General features: G+C 38.0%; 1 protein-coding gene across 8 annotated transcripts in view; it reads right to left on the bottom strand.

Moving 5' to 3' along the window:
• Positions 1 to 1,333: 1,333 nt before the first annotated feature.
• Positions 1,334 to 16,924, bottom strand: part of LOC122548946 (protein unc-13 homolog B-like) — a 643,343-nt gene continuing 627,752 nt past the window's right edge. For 4 of the 8 annotated variants that reach the window (XM_043687965.1, XM_043687956.1, XM_043687983.1 and 1 more), the window contains 3 exons: positions 12,583 to 12,675; positions 5,665 to 5,824; positions 1,334 to 3,953 (listed from right to left, as the gene is read on the bottom strand). In XM_043687965.1, coding sequence (XP_043543900.1) covers positions 3,668 to 3,953; positions 5,665 to 5,824; positions 12,583 to 12,675 — 539 coding nt within the window. In that variant the 3' untranslated portion in view covers positions 1,334 to 3,667. The remainder of the gene's footprint in view (positions 3,954 to 5,664; positions 5,825 to 12,582; positions 12,676 to 16,924) is intronic. The other 4 variants (XM_043688001.1, XM_043688010.1, XM_043688019.1 and 1 more) reach the window with 1 other exon arrangement.

Here is a 16,924-nt window from a genome sequence, read left to right as displayed (position 1 = left end):
TGACAGGACCTGGGACATTGGGATGGTAAAAGATGTGGAAGGAGGTGGTCAGACACTAAAATGATTGAAATCAATAAAGTCCTGAAGGATGCAATGGCCTCATGAGGATGATGAGATGTTCCTTTCTGGGCTCTGTCTGGTGGACATCATACCCATTACAAGTCCACTTCAGTTTCTGGCAATCTTCAGGATGTTGACAGTGGGAGATTCAGCAATCTTAACGCCATCGAATGGTAAAAGTTGATGGTTAGATTCTTTCTTGTTGGAAATTGCCTACACCGGCCACTTGCATGGTGATAATATTACTGGCAAATTGTCAGCAAAGGCTCGAATCTGTGCTGCATTTGGACTTGGACTTCAGTATCTGAACAGTCATGAATGGTGATGAAGATTGTGCTATCATCAGTAAACATCTACACTTATGACCAAAGGAAGACCATTGATGAAAGAGCTGTAGATGATTAGGCCTATGACACTACCACGAAATACTCGTGCAGTGATGTCCTTGGACAGAGATGGTTGACCTCCAACCAACCTCCTATTTGCTTGGTATGACTCCAATCAATCACTTCTTGTTGACGCTACCTTTAGATTGTATGATCCCATAATGAGTCAAATGCAACATTGATGTCAAAGACATTTACTCTAATTTCACCTCTGGAATTCAACTCTTGTGTTCATATTTGGACCAAGGCTATAATGAAGTCAAGAACTGAGTGACCCGGGAAGAAACCAAATTGAATGTGTGATCAGTGTGTAAGCCATACTAGAAATGTCTGACTTTTTTTTTTGCTTAATTCACTTTTCTCAGCTTTCATTCACTCTTAAAAACAATAATTCAGGTAGAACTTGATCTCATTTGCATCAAAATGCAGTTATTCAGCTATCGATTAATATCAGTTGTGTCAAACAGCAATCACGGTACAACTACAACATTTAAAGGGCAGCTGGATGGGTATATGTTGGGGGGGTGGGGTTGGAGGGATGTAGATCATGTGATGGCAAATGGGACTAGATTTATATGGGATATCTGGTCCCATATGTTGGACCAAAGAGTCTGTTTCCAAGCTATACATGTATTTGACTCTCTATATATGACAGGAATTTAATTTGATATTTAAGTTTATTAACAGGCATAGAATCCCTACAGTGTGGAAATACGCCATTCGGCCCAACGAGTCCACACTGATCCTCTGAAGAGCAGCCCACCCAGACCCATCCTTCTATTTCTGTAGCCCTGCATTTCCCATGACAAATGAACCTAACCTACACATCTGTTAGGACTGCCTATAACTAAGATACACAAAATGGCTGACAGCTAAGCTCTAGCCCTGCAGAAAATGGCTGACAATAGATAAACAGCATTTAAGTGAGATCATAAATTAACACAATGGTAATTTTGAGCAGGTGTTATTCTGAGGTAGAAGAGCATAAATAGCAACTATAAAAGGTCTGTTGGAGACAGTTTGATAAGAAATGTCCAAGGACAGACAGCTTGAAAATTTGTAACAAACACTGACGAGAAAAGTATGGGATTGTGGCTTGTAAAAATCTAGAAGATTAAACAAGTTCATCAAGCTGTGAAATTGATTTGAGTTTCAATCTTATCAATGAGAAAGACGTTGTTCCATTAGGTGAAAAGAGTAAATCAGGACAGATGCAGTAAATCTCATCCCAGATGACAGTATGTGATCAGCATAGGTCAGAGTGCAGCTGCAAAAACAACAGATAAAGACATCTCACAATAATTAATTAGGTTCTAGTTAAAGACTCTTCAGATAATCATAGAGATAGATTATAGTACTTATGGATACACATATGTATAAAAAAAACACAAAGCATTTTAGGAAAAGATTCAAATACAAATATGAAAGTTAACCAGTCGCCGACAGTACAGCAGTTCCCTTATCATTAAAAGCATGAAATGAACCAGGCACAGAAGACTAGCAGACAGTGGGATGTGGCCTGAAACACATAAGGATAAAGGTAGGGGTGCTCACAACTCATTAGCTAAAGGATGCAAACAGTGGGGGTAGATATAAAACTTTACTAAATTTATAGTGGAACTAAAGTTATGAATTTTATAGCAGTAAGAACCGACTTCCTTTTGTATCTTTTATAAGTAGGATAGTGGGAAATCTAAGATTGCCAAAAATAGCAATATCAGCAGCCCCAACATATTCTAGTGAAAAAATGAAAAATTCATACTTTATAATTGTATTATACAATTAACTTACTGCCCCTTTTTTCAATCTTGAAGTACTGCTAGATAATCTAACAGTGACAATACTTCTGTGCTTTGCCAGGTGACTTTATTAAAGTATGATACCTTGTAGAAATGGCATGTTACATGTATATATAAGAATGACACAAATGGTTTCCCCAATGATAAGTGCACAGGTAGCACAGCCAAAATATTGGAATGTAGAATTTCTGTAGGGGTTCTCTCAATTACCCACTGTAACTTCAGCAGAGTAAATGCTATTTAGTTTTTTTCCCCCCAAGGCTTCTGCAGATACTTCACCAAAGTTACAACAGATGATTGGATGAACAATGAGAAATTCATTGCCTAGAGATAAATAATTATTTCCCCAACAAAACCAAAAAAATGAATGAATTACAAAGGAGATTATTTTGTACAGCCGTCACTTAAAATGTTAACAGAAATGCATACACAGTATTTCATGTATTCCTGAATGAAGCTCAACAAATATCACCATTGCACAAAGCCATTTGTAATAATTTTCAAAATATTTAGTTTCTAAGGATCGTATCTTCAGATAGCTAAGAAACTACAGAAACAAAATTGGTAACAAATTCAGGATAAGTTTCACAGTTTATCAGAAATCTAATAAAAAAATCATAGAATAAACATTTGGTCAACCTTTCTTCCACACCCTTATTCACTTATTGCCAAATTAATTTGATTTTTTAATTTCTAAAAACTATTCATGTTATAACAAAGTGATACTTGTTTAAAAAAAAATCAAGAACATAACTTTCATACTAAAGTCATACTGATTTGTTTCATGAAACATTAATTAAACTATTACAAGTTTCAAGCTTGACAGTGTGGCTAAAAGATTCTAAGCATAAACTATTCTTTGTTTATAGGAACTTTGTTGAATATAGCACTGTATTTTCACGGAAAAGATTTAACTGTTTTAGTATCTGTATTCCTATAAGTGAAATGCATGATTTCATCGACAGTGTAAAGAAATCCTTGGCAATCTGATTGGAGGGACATGTAAACTAGGATATACTGTAGGTTTGTGTTCTCAGCTTTGTATCTCACTCTGAAGGGTGGTGTCACAGTGCTCAATAAAAGTGAAAAAATACTTTGGGACTTCCAGCCTCCAGTCAGTTCATAAAATTATTTACATGAATATAAGCATCCTATTTTTTAAAAGCAATAACATTTTATTCTAAACATGATATATATTTCTGCTTACTGTAAATAAATAAAATTCACATAAAGATCTATACTTTGATTGGTATACAACACATGCTTATTAACAAAGACGAAGTAGTGCACAGAGTTCCATTTACAAAAGAGAATTTGTTGAACACTTGCACATATTGGCACGAGGTATAAATTAGAAACCAAAAAAAAATGCAACGGCCAATGGCATTGAAATAAAGAAACAATCCTCGCAAAATCCAAGATTCAACTGCTTTCTTCAGCAGATCGTGATTCAGATTTCAGTTTGACAAATTCTTTTGCTACTTCATCATTGGTTCTTTGTGATAGTATACGAAGAACAGTTAGTCCTGTCTCATCCATATGCATTCTGCGGCCCAGTGGACACCAGCAAGCACAACTGCCTTTTTCTGCAATATCTCGTAGCTGTATTAAAGCAATCCCAATGATACGATCTTCTCTGGCAAAGCAATAATCCTTCACACAGACTTGCAGTTCGTATGAGTCTGGACCATCCTCATTACCCAATATACTGTGAGAGGAACAAAAAAAAATTCTATTCTGATTTGTTGTGACATATTAACATTGCTTTAAAGCATCAAAAATTATTGAAGACAATGAGTGACACATTAAATTTATGTTCCAATCTTAAACTTTATATAATATAGGCCCTGAAATTTCTTGGGGTTCCAACTATCCAACTATAATCCAGGTGTAACATATTAAAAAATGATAGGTACCCAAATGTGTTGTGTTTCTGTCATTTCCAGTATTTTCGGTGTAAGATATTGAAGTTTATCGATTTCATTAAAGGGGAAATACAATCCTGGTGAGAACGATTCTCTTTGCTGGCTACTTCTGTTTCCTGGAATGAGATGGTGTATCCTATATATTACTGGAGACTGATACAATGAATAAGATAAGGAATGTTGGCTTTTGAGTATGAGGTAATATTGGCCACATGGAGTAGCTAATTTATGTAGCATCAGTGCACTTAAGAAGAAACTAGGCAAGTGGAAAGCGATAGTTGAAAGATTACGTCGTTGGAGTACTAGTCCAGAGCCCTGGACTACTGCTGTGGGGACAAGGGTTCAAATTCCACAAAGGCATAAATTTGGATCCATTAAAAAAAAATCTGGAATTAAAAAGTAGCTTAACGGCAACCACGAAATCAACAGTTGTCGATTATCATAAAAAAACATCTGGTTCACTACTGTCTTTACAGCAGAAATTCTGGTATCCTTACCCAGGTGAATCTGCATGTGATTCCAGACCTACAGCAATGTTATCGACTCTTAAAGGCCTAATATGCCAATCAGTTTAAGGGATAACTAGCGATGGGCAATAAATGCTGGGCTTGCCAGCGATGCCTACATCCTATATAAGGCTTAAAAACACGTAAGGGTGAAAGGAATAGAAAAATACACAAATAGGATTAGATAAAGTATAATGGAAGGCAGTTCACATGTAGCACAAAGATGCAGCACATTCCAAATAGATATTTGAACAAATTTAAGAGGAGTAGCGTATACAGCTCCTTATGCCAATATGCCATTTAACTAGATTGTGCTTGATCTAAAGATGCCAATTTCTACCAACAGATCAACATTCAAGTTGCTCGGTGATCATGTGACTGTGGTTGGTGTAATTCCCAGTGTGGAAATTGCTCTCTTGGCCCTACCACTTTTCCATTAAGGGTTATGTTTGAAGTGAATTGTGTCCTGGGCAAATTTCAACCTGATTAAGTTCTAGGGAGACCCAATATCTTTGGTTCTTTGCAGAAATCCTGTTTCTGCTGGTTATCCTGTGCCTTAGATCCCCATTTGGAGTAATACTGGTCAGAAGAAATTTGGATCCTGTCTCTTCAGCAGTGGATTCTTTCACCTTCCTTTATAAAAAATGAGCCACTGTATTCTTTGTCAATCCAGCGCTTTCTGTGTAGATTCTGAAGAAAAGTCATTTTGGACTTGAAACATTAACTCTGCTTTTCTCCATAGGTGCTGCCTGAATTGCTGAGTTCCGCCAGCACTTTCTGTTTTTATTTTATGCCCAAGGTGTAATATAGTCTCTTTTGACTTTGAAATCATTCAATCCTTCCCCAAGTACATGTTTATTCCCTAAGCATACATAGATTACAAAAAAACTTTCACATGGATTATCTTTGTTGCTGTTTGTATTTTAAGTGTATGAATTTTGAAAATGCCGACATAAAATTATTGCATCTAAATCCAATATTTACTCACAAGTGAAATGTCTCATTGTATTTTGGAGCCCAGTTGTTGCTCTTTGATTTAGTGGTAAATTTCCTTTTCTTGTCACTGAGGTGTGGTCCAATCATCGTGACCTCAACAAATGGCCGAAACATACCATTTGTTTGCCATTTTAGATCATTGGCCGCTACCACTGTAAAACACCAATCATCTCACACTGTATTAACTGGTTCAACAAATCTCACATCAAATCCCAGAAAAAATATTGAGCTCTTTCGAAAAATCACTATGACTTGTAGATTGCTGTTTTTAAAAGTCATCTATTTCCTGAACTTTGAATCTTTGCACCCAAAAGTAATAAAAAGAAAAACACAAAATAAGTAATGTTAGAAAATTGGTGGTGATTATCAGCAAAATACTCCTGTGTGTACCTTAACTACAACATGCAGATTCACCACATAACTTTATACTCTGCTGGTCACTTTATACTGAGAAACTGCACCAAAAATATTCAGTGCTATTGATTTTAACTAAAACAGGCTGATAAAACAAACCAATCATTTTCTAAAGAGATGTCAGATTTTAGCTGCAGACTTGAGGTGAGATATATAAAAAAGAAAATCAGTGAATCAAAGATAAAAACTAAATGCATTTTTTCTTTTGTTTTACATATCTATAACACAAATACATCAAAAAAGTGTTATTTGCAAGTCATAACTTGATGACATCATCTATCTGCAGTTGGGGCACTATAGAATGCACAAAGACGAATGACACAAACTAATTACAGAAAAATCTAGGAGCGCAACCTAAATGTAGTGTCACGATTAAAAATCTTGCTGGTGGTACAAAAATTGGCTGTGTGGTTAACAGTGTAAAATAAATCGTAAAGGTAAAAGATAAAGTCGCTATAGTCTTACCAAACCACAGAGCTGTTTTCTCATTAGAGAAAGATGACAAGTGGTGGTTTAATCTCAGGTTCACCATACCTCAGGCAACAGGGCAAGTTGAAATGGATAGCCTTCAACTGGTGCAGGAATGGAACCCATGCTGTTGGCAACCATTTGCATTCTAAACCAGCTGTCCAGCCAACTGAGCTAACTGACTCCCATGAAATAAATAGGAGACTTTGCCTTCAACTAAAATATTGCATCCAGTTGTGGTTACCACATTTTAGAAAGGATGTGAATTTACTTTACAGGCTGAAGAGCAGATTTAGTATAATGGCTCTGGAGACAAAGAAATCTAACCAGAAGGTTAGTTTAAAGGACCTCAGGGTTGTTCTCCTTGGAAGAAAGGAGATCGAGTGCTTGATCTCAACAACTTCTCAAGGGCAAATATGATGGGCATTAAATGCTGGCCGAACAATGAACATATAGTAAAAAAGAGAAAGGAATTAGTAGAAGCAGTGCAGATTTCCAAAAACGTTCCATTAGATGCGACACAAAAGATTAATAAACCACTTAAGGGCTAAGGTATTAGCATTGATAACCAATTTGTAAATGGAAAAGAGGAATGAAGAGTGTATTGCAAGTTAACAATTTATATGAAGAGAAAAAAATAGTGAGCGGCAGTCTTTCGATTTGGCACAACTGCAGCTTGTCAGTTTCATGAAAGGTTTCTGAGTCCGCAAGTCTCACTTAAGAAGTACTCTGTCCTGTGCTCTTACCAGTTGAACCTGATGAATTACAGACTATTTAGGAAATGAATGCACTGGTTGTCAAAGACTAGCAATGAGATCTGGGGGTCAAGCTAGCCCTGGTGAGGTGGGGTTCACAATGCTGAGGCTTCGGAGCGCATTGCTGCAGAGATGTTGAATTCTGATCAGCATTTATTATCCACAATTGCCCTTGAGAAGGGGGTGAGCTATATTCTTGAACCGCTGCAATTCATTTGGTATTGGTCGACCTACAATATCGTGAGGGAGGAAGTTCCAGGATTTCGACCCAGCAATATTGAAAGTATGACGGTGAGTGGCTTGAGGGGAATTTGAAGATGGTGACATATTACATATTTGAGAACTCTCTACATATTTGCTTCTCAATTTCCTTTTGACTATTGGGGTGGGGGGTGGGACCTCCCAGCCTCGGAACACCTGGCCTCCGACCTGGCTGCCTCAGAATTCCTGGCCTTGGAACTCCTGGCCTCAGCACATACCTGACGAGGTGGCCTCTCAGCCCAGCATGGCAGTCTGTTGGCCCGGCATGGCAACCTGCCAGCTCAGCAAGAGGTCCTCTCAGCCCAGCATGGCAATCTCCAAGCAGCCTAGTGAGGTGGTCTTTTGGTGGTACGTGACATCCTCTTGGCCTGGCGTGGCAATCTCCCAGTGGCCAACTGTGGCTATCTTCGGGGTATACGTGATGGTCTGTTGGCCTGGTATGGTGTCAGTGTGACTTGCTGATTTTGGGGCGGCTAGATCAACATAGACTGGTTCGGAAGACCATTCTTCTGTACATTTTTTCTCCATTTTATAATTTATTCCTAAATCTGCAATGCTGGACATTTTTTTTAACTTCTCTATTTTTCCATGAACTATAACTGAAAAAGTTGCACCTACGGAATTTTGTATCTCAGATGGTGCCATAAGCAGCGACTTGCACAATTTTCACTGTACTCATTTGAATACATGTGACAATAAAGCTAATTCTAACACAATCCTATCAATGTGATCATCCCTTTCTTATTTCAACCCATATACTATCATTAAATGATCCCTCAGAAATATCTTCTCTAACTACAATACTAATGTTTTCCTTAATTAAAAATGCTACTCTCCATCCTCTCTAGCCGTTTTTTCTATTCTTCCTACAACATCTCAAACCTAGAACACTGGGTTGCCAGTCCTGTACTTCCCTCAGCCAAGTTTCTGTAATAACTGCAATGTGTCAGTTCCACATTCCCAAACATTCCCTGAGTTCACCAGTCTTACCTTTAACACCTCTTGCATTGAAATAAATGCAGTTTAATTGTTCACAATTATTGCATTCCCTGGCTTGCTCATCTGACATTTGTGTTAAGTTGCTCTTTTCTGTTTCAGGACCATCTTCACCTTTCTTTCTACTTTTACTGTTACTTAGGAAACATCCCCAACCCTACCTCCACCACCATAACTTCTATAAGTTTACAGGCTCCTGAAATAGAACTAGCAAGTCTCCCCAGCAGGATATTGGTCCCTTTCCAGATTAAGTGAAACCCATCCTTTTCATCTTTTCTGTTCCAGAAGACAGCCCAATGATTCAAGAAACTGAATCCCTGCATATTGCATGCCTCTTCAGCCACTTATTTATCTGCCTTATCCTTTTATTCCTTCCCTCATTAGAACCTGGTACCAAAAGTAAACCAGAGATTACTTTTGATGTTCTGTTTTCTAACCTTCAACCTAAACCTCTTATATTCTCTTGACAAATCCTTAACCCTTTCCCTAATTATGTCATTCTTATCAATGTGTACAACAACTTCCAGCTTCTCACTCTCCCTTTAGACAATGTGCTTCAAACGTTTTGAGATGCCCTTCAGTCAAGCCCCAGGAAAGCAACACACTATCCCAGAGACATGCTCACTACCACAGAACTTTCTGTCTGTGGCCCTGACAGGAGAGTCCACTATAACAATTATTCTTTCAAAACTTGACAAATCCATTTAAGATAAGATTCATTCTTAGTGCCCAAGATCTGACTACCACATCTATTTTCATCTGAGATACTATATCTTTCATCAGTACCCAAAACAGAATACCTGTTTGCGAGTGGAATATCCACAGTAGATCTCTGAACTACCTTGTTACCTTTCCTGACAATCAACCATCTATCTGACTGATCATGCTGTGTAATGACTTCTCTAAATCTACTAGTCATCATACACGGTGCCTCTTGCAAGCCATCAGTGACATTAATCCTAAAAAGAAGCTCTCAATAGCACCTTTATATAAAAATAAACTACCTTTCTTTACCTGCAGCTTTGCTATTAAGAATGTAAAATAGAAAAATAATTGAAACATATAAATATTTAAAATAAATCAAACACTTGGCTGAACCAATGAAAAAACAATTCAAATAATCCAACATCCAGCTTTCCATGCCCAGATTTTAAAAATCCCTCTCCAGAGCCATCCACGTATAGGCCTCTCCACAAGCTTTGTATATAAATAATATTTTCTTCTTGTACTATTTTTATGTAATTTTTTTAAAAATCACTTCATAGATCAAAACTTGACAAACACAAACTCTATTGAAAAAAAAGCTGTTGAAAAAAATCTCCCCTTCACAAGTGTAAAATAAACTCTCCTTCTCAGGAGAGTTTTTAAAACTTTTTATCAGACCTATATTTTTTAGAAATATAAAAGCTTAAAACAGAGGAAGGAAAAAACAAAATCTCTCAAAAGGATCAATACTTGACAAATGTGTGGACGCCCCTCTCAAATAAACTCCCTCACAAAATGACAGTGGAAACTGCAGAGGCACTGGCCATTATCTATGAGTCTTCCCTGGAGTCAGGTAGGGTGGTGTCAGAGAACCGGATAATTGCAAACATTTTGTCTATGTGGAAAAATGGTTGTGAGGAAACACCCAACAATTACAGAGCAGTCAGCTTATCTTTGGGAGGAGGGCAAATTCTGTAAATAATATTCAGGATTGAATAAATAGTCACATGGGCAAATGAGCTAAATACAGAAGAAACCAACACTGATTTCTTAAGGGAACATCTGGTTTAACTAACTTTCTGGAGTTCTTTGAATGATAATAGAGAGGGTTGACATGGGTGATGTTGTTGATGTGCCTGCCAGAGGCATTTAATACAATGCCACAAAACATATTGGTGAGAAAAAAACTATAGCTCACGGGACGAAAAGGCGAATAGCACATGGATACAAAAATTGGTTGTGTGACAGGAAAGTAAGAGAAATAGTTAGTGGATAAAGGTTTGCAGCGGCATTCTCTGGGAGTCAGTATTGGGATCTTTACTCTTCATGATTTATATTAATGAATTAAACTTGGAGGGGACAATTTTAACGTTTCCAAAACATGGAAGCATTATAACCTGAGGAAGACAGTGCAAACACTTTAAAATATGTTGACATGGTGGTGGATTGGGTGGGTAGGTGGCACATGCTGTTCAGTGTGGAAAATAGCGGTGATATATTTTGGTAGAAAGAATATGGAGAGACAGTATAAGGTAAAGGCTATTACACTATAAGATATGCAGAAGCAGAGAGACTTTGCCAGATAAATTATTAAATGTGGCAGGTCAGGTAGGTAGCTGTTGACAAAGCATACAGTATCTTAGATTTTTTTTAACTATCGTAGAGAGTTAAGAGCAGGTTTGTTACGTTGAACGTACACCTGGTTAGCAAAAGAAAAAATGCTGGAAAATCTCAGCAGGTCTGGCAGCATCTGTAAGGAGAGAAAAGAGCTGATGTTTCGAGTCTAACTGACCCTTTGTTAAAGGTTTTATACATCTGGTTAGACCTCACTCTTCAGAAAGGATGTCATTGCATTGGATGGAGTGAAAAAGAGATTTATGAGAATGGCCCCCCCAGGCATGAGAAACGTCTAGTACAATGATAGATTATATTCCTTCAAGAGGAGAAGGCTACAAGGAGATTTACAAGGAAGTTCTCAAAATCATGAGGATTCTAGACAGAGTAGACAAGGAGAAACTGGCCCTGCTCATAATTGGATCAAGAAGGAGGTGGTGAAGATTTAACATGTTTGCAAAAGAAGTAAACATGATGTGTGAAGAAACCTTTTCATGCAGCAAGCATTCGGATCTGGAATGCACTGCCTTGCATTGTGCAGATGCAGGTTAAATCAAGACATTCAAGAGGGCATTTGATGATTATTTAAATAATGTGCAGGGCTACAGGAAAAGGGCAGCAGATTGCTCATTCATCATGATGCTCATTCATTATTAATGAGTGCAAACAGAATGCCAAAAGGCCTTCTGCTACAGTATAATAATTGTGACTTTTGATGTGATTCCAAAGACACATCGTCCAAAGTGAAGACTTGGAATCCCTTGTAAACTTTTAATGAGATTTGGTGAATTGTACATAGGACACTGGATTGACTGCATTTGCTATTTAATGTGCTGAGGGGTGTTCAACTACAGTTTGCCCATTATCCATGTTCACTTCATGTTATTTCTGAACGTTTGAATACAGGTTGCAGACAGTCATCCAACATGGAAACGGACCTTTTGGTCCAACTCGTCCATGCCAGTCAGACATCCAATATGATCTAGTCCCATTTGCCAGCATTTAGCCTACTTCTCTCTAAACTTTTCCTATTTATGTGCCCATCCAGTTATCTTTTGAATATATGTTGCAGATTGCATTACTATTTTAACCTTATACAGTACATTTTATTCTATTTGTTCAAAACTGTTGAATCTTGTGGCTTTATTTTCTTTTCAAGTACCTGGAATCTCACATTTTGACTACTTCATAAATAAATGACCAGTCCTGAGCCAAACTGTAACACAAAATTTGGTGGCCTCATCAGGAATCTTAAGACTATGAACGTTAGTGGTTTCTCCATCATTGAACCACAAAATCCAGGGAAAGCTGAACTACATGATATAATATTTCTGCCTTTCAAAGAACAGTCTAATCTAATTTATGAGCAATGCCACAAGAGATCTGCTAGCTTCTTAAATACCACAAATCACAAAGTTAAAAACAATTATTACCAGAAATACATACAGAGAGAATAAATGGAAGTAAGAATCAGATGTATTAGCTAAGGGATGGATTTAAAAGAGTAAAATTGTAAGAAAAATTAACAAATTATAAGGAGATAGTTTTTAACTGCAAGCAATAATAGCCAGAAAAACTGACTTTAAACCATGTACTGTGAAAATGTTTTCCAGATTGTTGCATTAGAGTCTGGATTCTTGTTAAGTATTTTGGGGGAACCTTGCTATTTGAATGCTTGTTTGTAATATTGTTCTTACCTTTCACTGTTACTTTATGCTCGCCTGTTCCTGGATGGGTGAAAAGATCTATTTGTATGGAGACTTCACCCACTGGATCATCCACACCAGAGCCTGATTAACAATTGAAACAGAAAGATAAAATATAGAATTACAATCTTATTGCCACATTTGTATAAGATTACTATGTAAATACTTAAAAGAGCTATGACATTAAGATAAATTGCTTTCATGCTTGAATACATTCCAATGTGATGTCACCCATGCATAATATTTCCACATATCACCCATGCATGCATTCCAACAAAACTAACCATTGAAGAGTGCCTCGAGGCAGAATGCAAGGAGCCACTGGCTGAGGAATCTATTGCTTTATTTGTGTTCACGAGATTTTCGATAATACGTAGTTACTATTGAATGATTTCTGCATTCACTTCTAAAACGGTTAGATGCAGTAGATTACACCTAACATTTATAGAGTCATAGAGTCAACAGCAAGAAAACAGACCCTTCGGTTCAACCAGTCCATGTTGAAAACAATCCCAAACTAAACTGGTCCCACCTGCCTGCTCCTGGTCTTATTCCTCCAAACCTTTCCTATTCATGTATCCAACCAATATCTTTTAAACGTTGTAATTGTACCCACATCCACCACTTCTAAGACTTTTCCACAAAGGTGCACTTAACTGCATGAAAAAAATGCTGTGAAGGCTGGAGGACAATACAAAAGGGTCAAATACTAAAATACTCAGCTGTTTAGAGACCTAACTTACAAAGACCATCTTGGACAAATAAATGTTGACTCCAGGCAGTGTAACATTAACACAGTTTTCATGACTGTAGTAATGCAGAAATATATGACATTTTTCCAATTTGCAAATACAGATCCAAAGGCAGTTAGCTTTGGGTTCCAGGTTACTATTAATATGGATCAGTATTTTTTCAAATTGAACACTTTTATACTTATGGGCCTGTAATTATTTTTAACTGCCCTGTTCAGACATGGTATGATACACTTCTAGGACAGGTGGGGCCTAAAAAACCGTTTACTATCACTGTGCTAAAATACCCTACAATTCACTGTGTACTTGTGTTTTTCATATTCATAGATATGATGTAGGCTTCACTGGCTGGGCCAACATTTATTGTCTATCCCTAACTAACCTTGAAAGGTTATGACGAGTTGCCTTTCTCAAACGCTGCAGTACTTGGCAGTAGGATCTGACCGGTCGGTGAGACAGGACATACCTAGGGTAGGTGATTTGCAATATTGTGATACTCACAGAATGGTGTATTAAGACCATTTCAGGCCAGAGCTTCACTTGTCTATGGGACAACTCGCTCAATATTAGCACAAGCGCCCAGCTGTTACTAAGGTGGACTTATCAAGGATTGTGTTGAGTGTTTAGGTTGACACTGGGTGTGCCATGCAGCTTCATTTCTTTTAGACTTCCTAATAGCTTGATAAATCCAAATAGTTTTCAAGGCCATTGTATCAGAGAGCAGTTAAAAATCAACATGATTACTGCATCTGGAATCATACATTGGCCACACTAGTGAGGACAGCAATATACTTCCCTGAAGTTGCTTCTGCGTCAGTAGCTAAGGCAAAGGTTTCAATTCTTTGCAAGTCAAGTCTTGAAATAAACATGCAGTGAGGTATCTTTACAAAAGAACAATTACTAATTTGTAATGCGTATACTGATGATGTAGAATTTAATACTTTTGCGAAGGTAACTAAATCCAGTCAAACTAAACATTTTTCTATCCACATAAATATTAAACATTGAATGACACAATATGCACGTCAATTGTAATTTGCACAGCTGCCACTCATTTCTGAATTAGCAGTCTGGCAAAACTTAAGGAAAGGAAACTCAGACAGGAAATTTATATTGGATTAACAAATATAACAGATTTAGATGTGAAATTACTCAATTTGCCATATATGATATTTTGTGAGTGACATCGATGACCCTTTTTTTCCTTTCTCCTGCCCTTATTCTTTACTGTTTCCTCTTTATACCATTCCCTGTTGAAGGTAAGTTAATAATCTATTCTAGGTTAATGTTTACCTCGTCATTCAGAGCATACAGAAGTGTCTAGGAAACTGAATATAGCTCTTTTCCTTGTTATGACTCATTTGTCAAATTTTCCCTCCTTTCTTACAGCAAAATGCAATTAGATTTCAGGCACTCCCTCAGCCGCAAAACTTAAGACTGGAACTTGACGTGTTTAAATTTCAGTTAGGATCACTCCTGTCCTTGAAAATATAATTTTCTTACATATGCTTATTGATACAACTGGAAAGTCATTAATCATTATAGAATTAAACTAGGTGCGGCTGAAATCTAATGCTAAGTAGCAAAGTTCAGGTCAAACAGGATGCGCCTGTATAAAGTCAGATTTATTCATAATAAGGATTTCAAAAGTTGTTGGCAAGGCTTAAGTGAAAATTAATTAATTTAATATTGATATTTAAAATAATTACAATGGAGATTTTTCCAAATATTAATATTAGACCCAGGCACCAGAAAAGAAAATGGCAGAAACAGCCCTGTTGACCCTACAAAATCCTCCCTACTTATATCTGGGTCTCGTGCCAAAATTAGGAGAGCTGTTTCACAGAGTAGTCAAGTCTGACATTGTTTATCAGGTATGATTCCATGAGGATGACTATGTCCCAGACATCACCATCACCTGGATATTTCCTGTCGCAATGGCAGGACAGACCCGGAAGAGGTGACAGCACAGTAGCACACAGTTGGGAGGGAGTTATCCTGGGAGTCCTCAACATTGACTTCAAGCCCCATGAAGTATCATATCTTCAGGTTACACATGGGCAAGGAAACCTCCCGCTGGTTACCATGTACTACTCTTTCTCAGCTGATGAATTAGCACAGGGCGGCACTGCTGAGGATAGCACTGCTGCATCACAGCACCAGGGACCCAGGTTCAATTCCATATTCAGGCGACTGTCTGTGTGGAGTTTGCACATTCTCCCCCCTATCTGTGTGGATTTCCTCTGGGTGCTTAAGTTTCCTCCCACAATCCAAAGATGTGGACTAGCCATGCTAAATTGCCCATAGAGTGCCGGGATGTGCAGACTAGGTAGATTAGCCATGGAAAATGCAGGGTTACAGGTTTAGGTTAGGAAGAATGGGATGCTGTTTGAAGGGCCACATAGGCTGAATGGTCTGCTTTCACACTGTAGGTATTCTATGATTCTACAAATCACTATTCTTCCATGTTAAACAATAAATGTACTCTGGCTAGGGCATTTCAATGCCTGCCATGATAGCAGCATGACTGATTGAGTTGGTTGGATCCTAAAGGATACAATTATTAAACTGGGTCTGTGACAGGTGGTGAGGGACCAACAAGAGGGAACCATATGCTTGACTTCATTCTTATCAATCTACAGGCTGCAAATGCATCTGTCCGTGACAGTATTAGTAGGAGTGACCATTGCACAGTCCTTGCTGAGATGAAATTACCAAACTGGATTACTCACATGCCAAACAGCACAAGTAGTAAGTAACAGACAGGGTTAGATGATCCCACAACCAATTTATCAGATCTAAGCTCTGCAATCCTATCACATCCAATCGTGAATGGTGGTGGACAATTAAACAATGCTCTGGAGGAGGAGGAGGCTCCCTAAACATCCCAATCCTCAATGATGTAAGACCCCAATATATCAATGTAAAAGATAAGGCTGAAACATTTGCAACAATCTTCAGCCAGAAGTATTAAGTGGATGATCCATCCAGTGGTCTCCACCATAATTTTGTCAATTCGATTCACTACATGTGAATTCAAGAAACAGTTGGAGACACTGGGTATTGCAACATTCTGGCAATAATACTGAGGTCTTGTGCTCCAGAACTTGTCACTCCTTTAGCAAGCTCTTCCAGTACAGTTACAACACTGGTATCTATCCAACACTGGATGTCCTGAACACAAAAAAAAAGACAAATCCAATTCGGCCCATTACCGCCCCATTAGTATGCACTTGATCATCAGTAAAGTGATGGAAGGTGTCATCAACAGTGCTATAAAGCAGTAGTTATTCTGCAATAGCCTGCTCAGTGCTGGCCAGTTTGGGTTCCGCCAGGGCCACTCAGCTCCTGACTTTGTTATAGCCTTAGTTCACACATAAACAAAAGAGCTGAATTCCAGAGGTGAGGCAAGAATGCCTGCTGTTGACATCAAGATCACATTCAACAAATTGTGGTATCTGGAAGTCCTAGTAAAATGGGAATCAAGGGGTATCCAAGAGGCAAACTCACCACTGGTTGGGGTCATGCGTGACACATAGGAAGATGGTGGGGTAGTGTCCTCAGTGCTGTTTCATCTATGA

Source organism: Chiloscyllium plagiosum, chromosome 1 (assembly GCF_004010195.1).
Source record: "Chiloscyllium plagiosum isolate BGI_BamShark_2017 chromosome 1, ASM401019v2, whole genome shotgun sequence".
In the NCBI taxonomy this organism is placed as follows: domain Eukaryota; kingdom Metazoa; phylum Chordata; class Chondrichthyes; order Orectolobiformes; family Hemiscylliidae; genus Chiloscyllium; species Chiloscyllium plagiosum.
The sequence above is the reverse complement of the archived record's forward strand: the minus strand, read 5'-3'. Positions and strand labels throughout refer to the sequence as shown.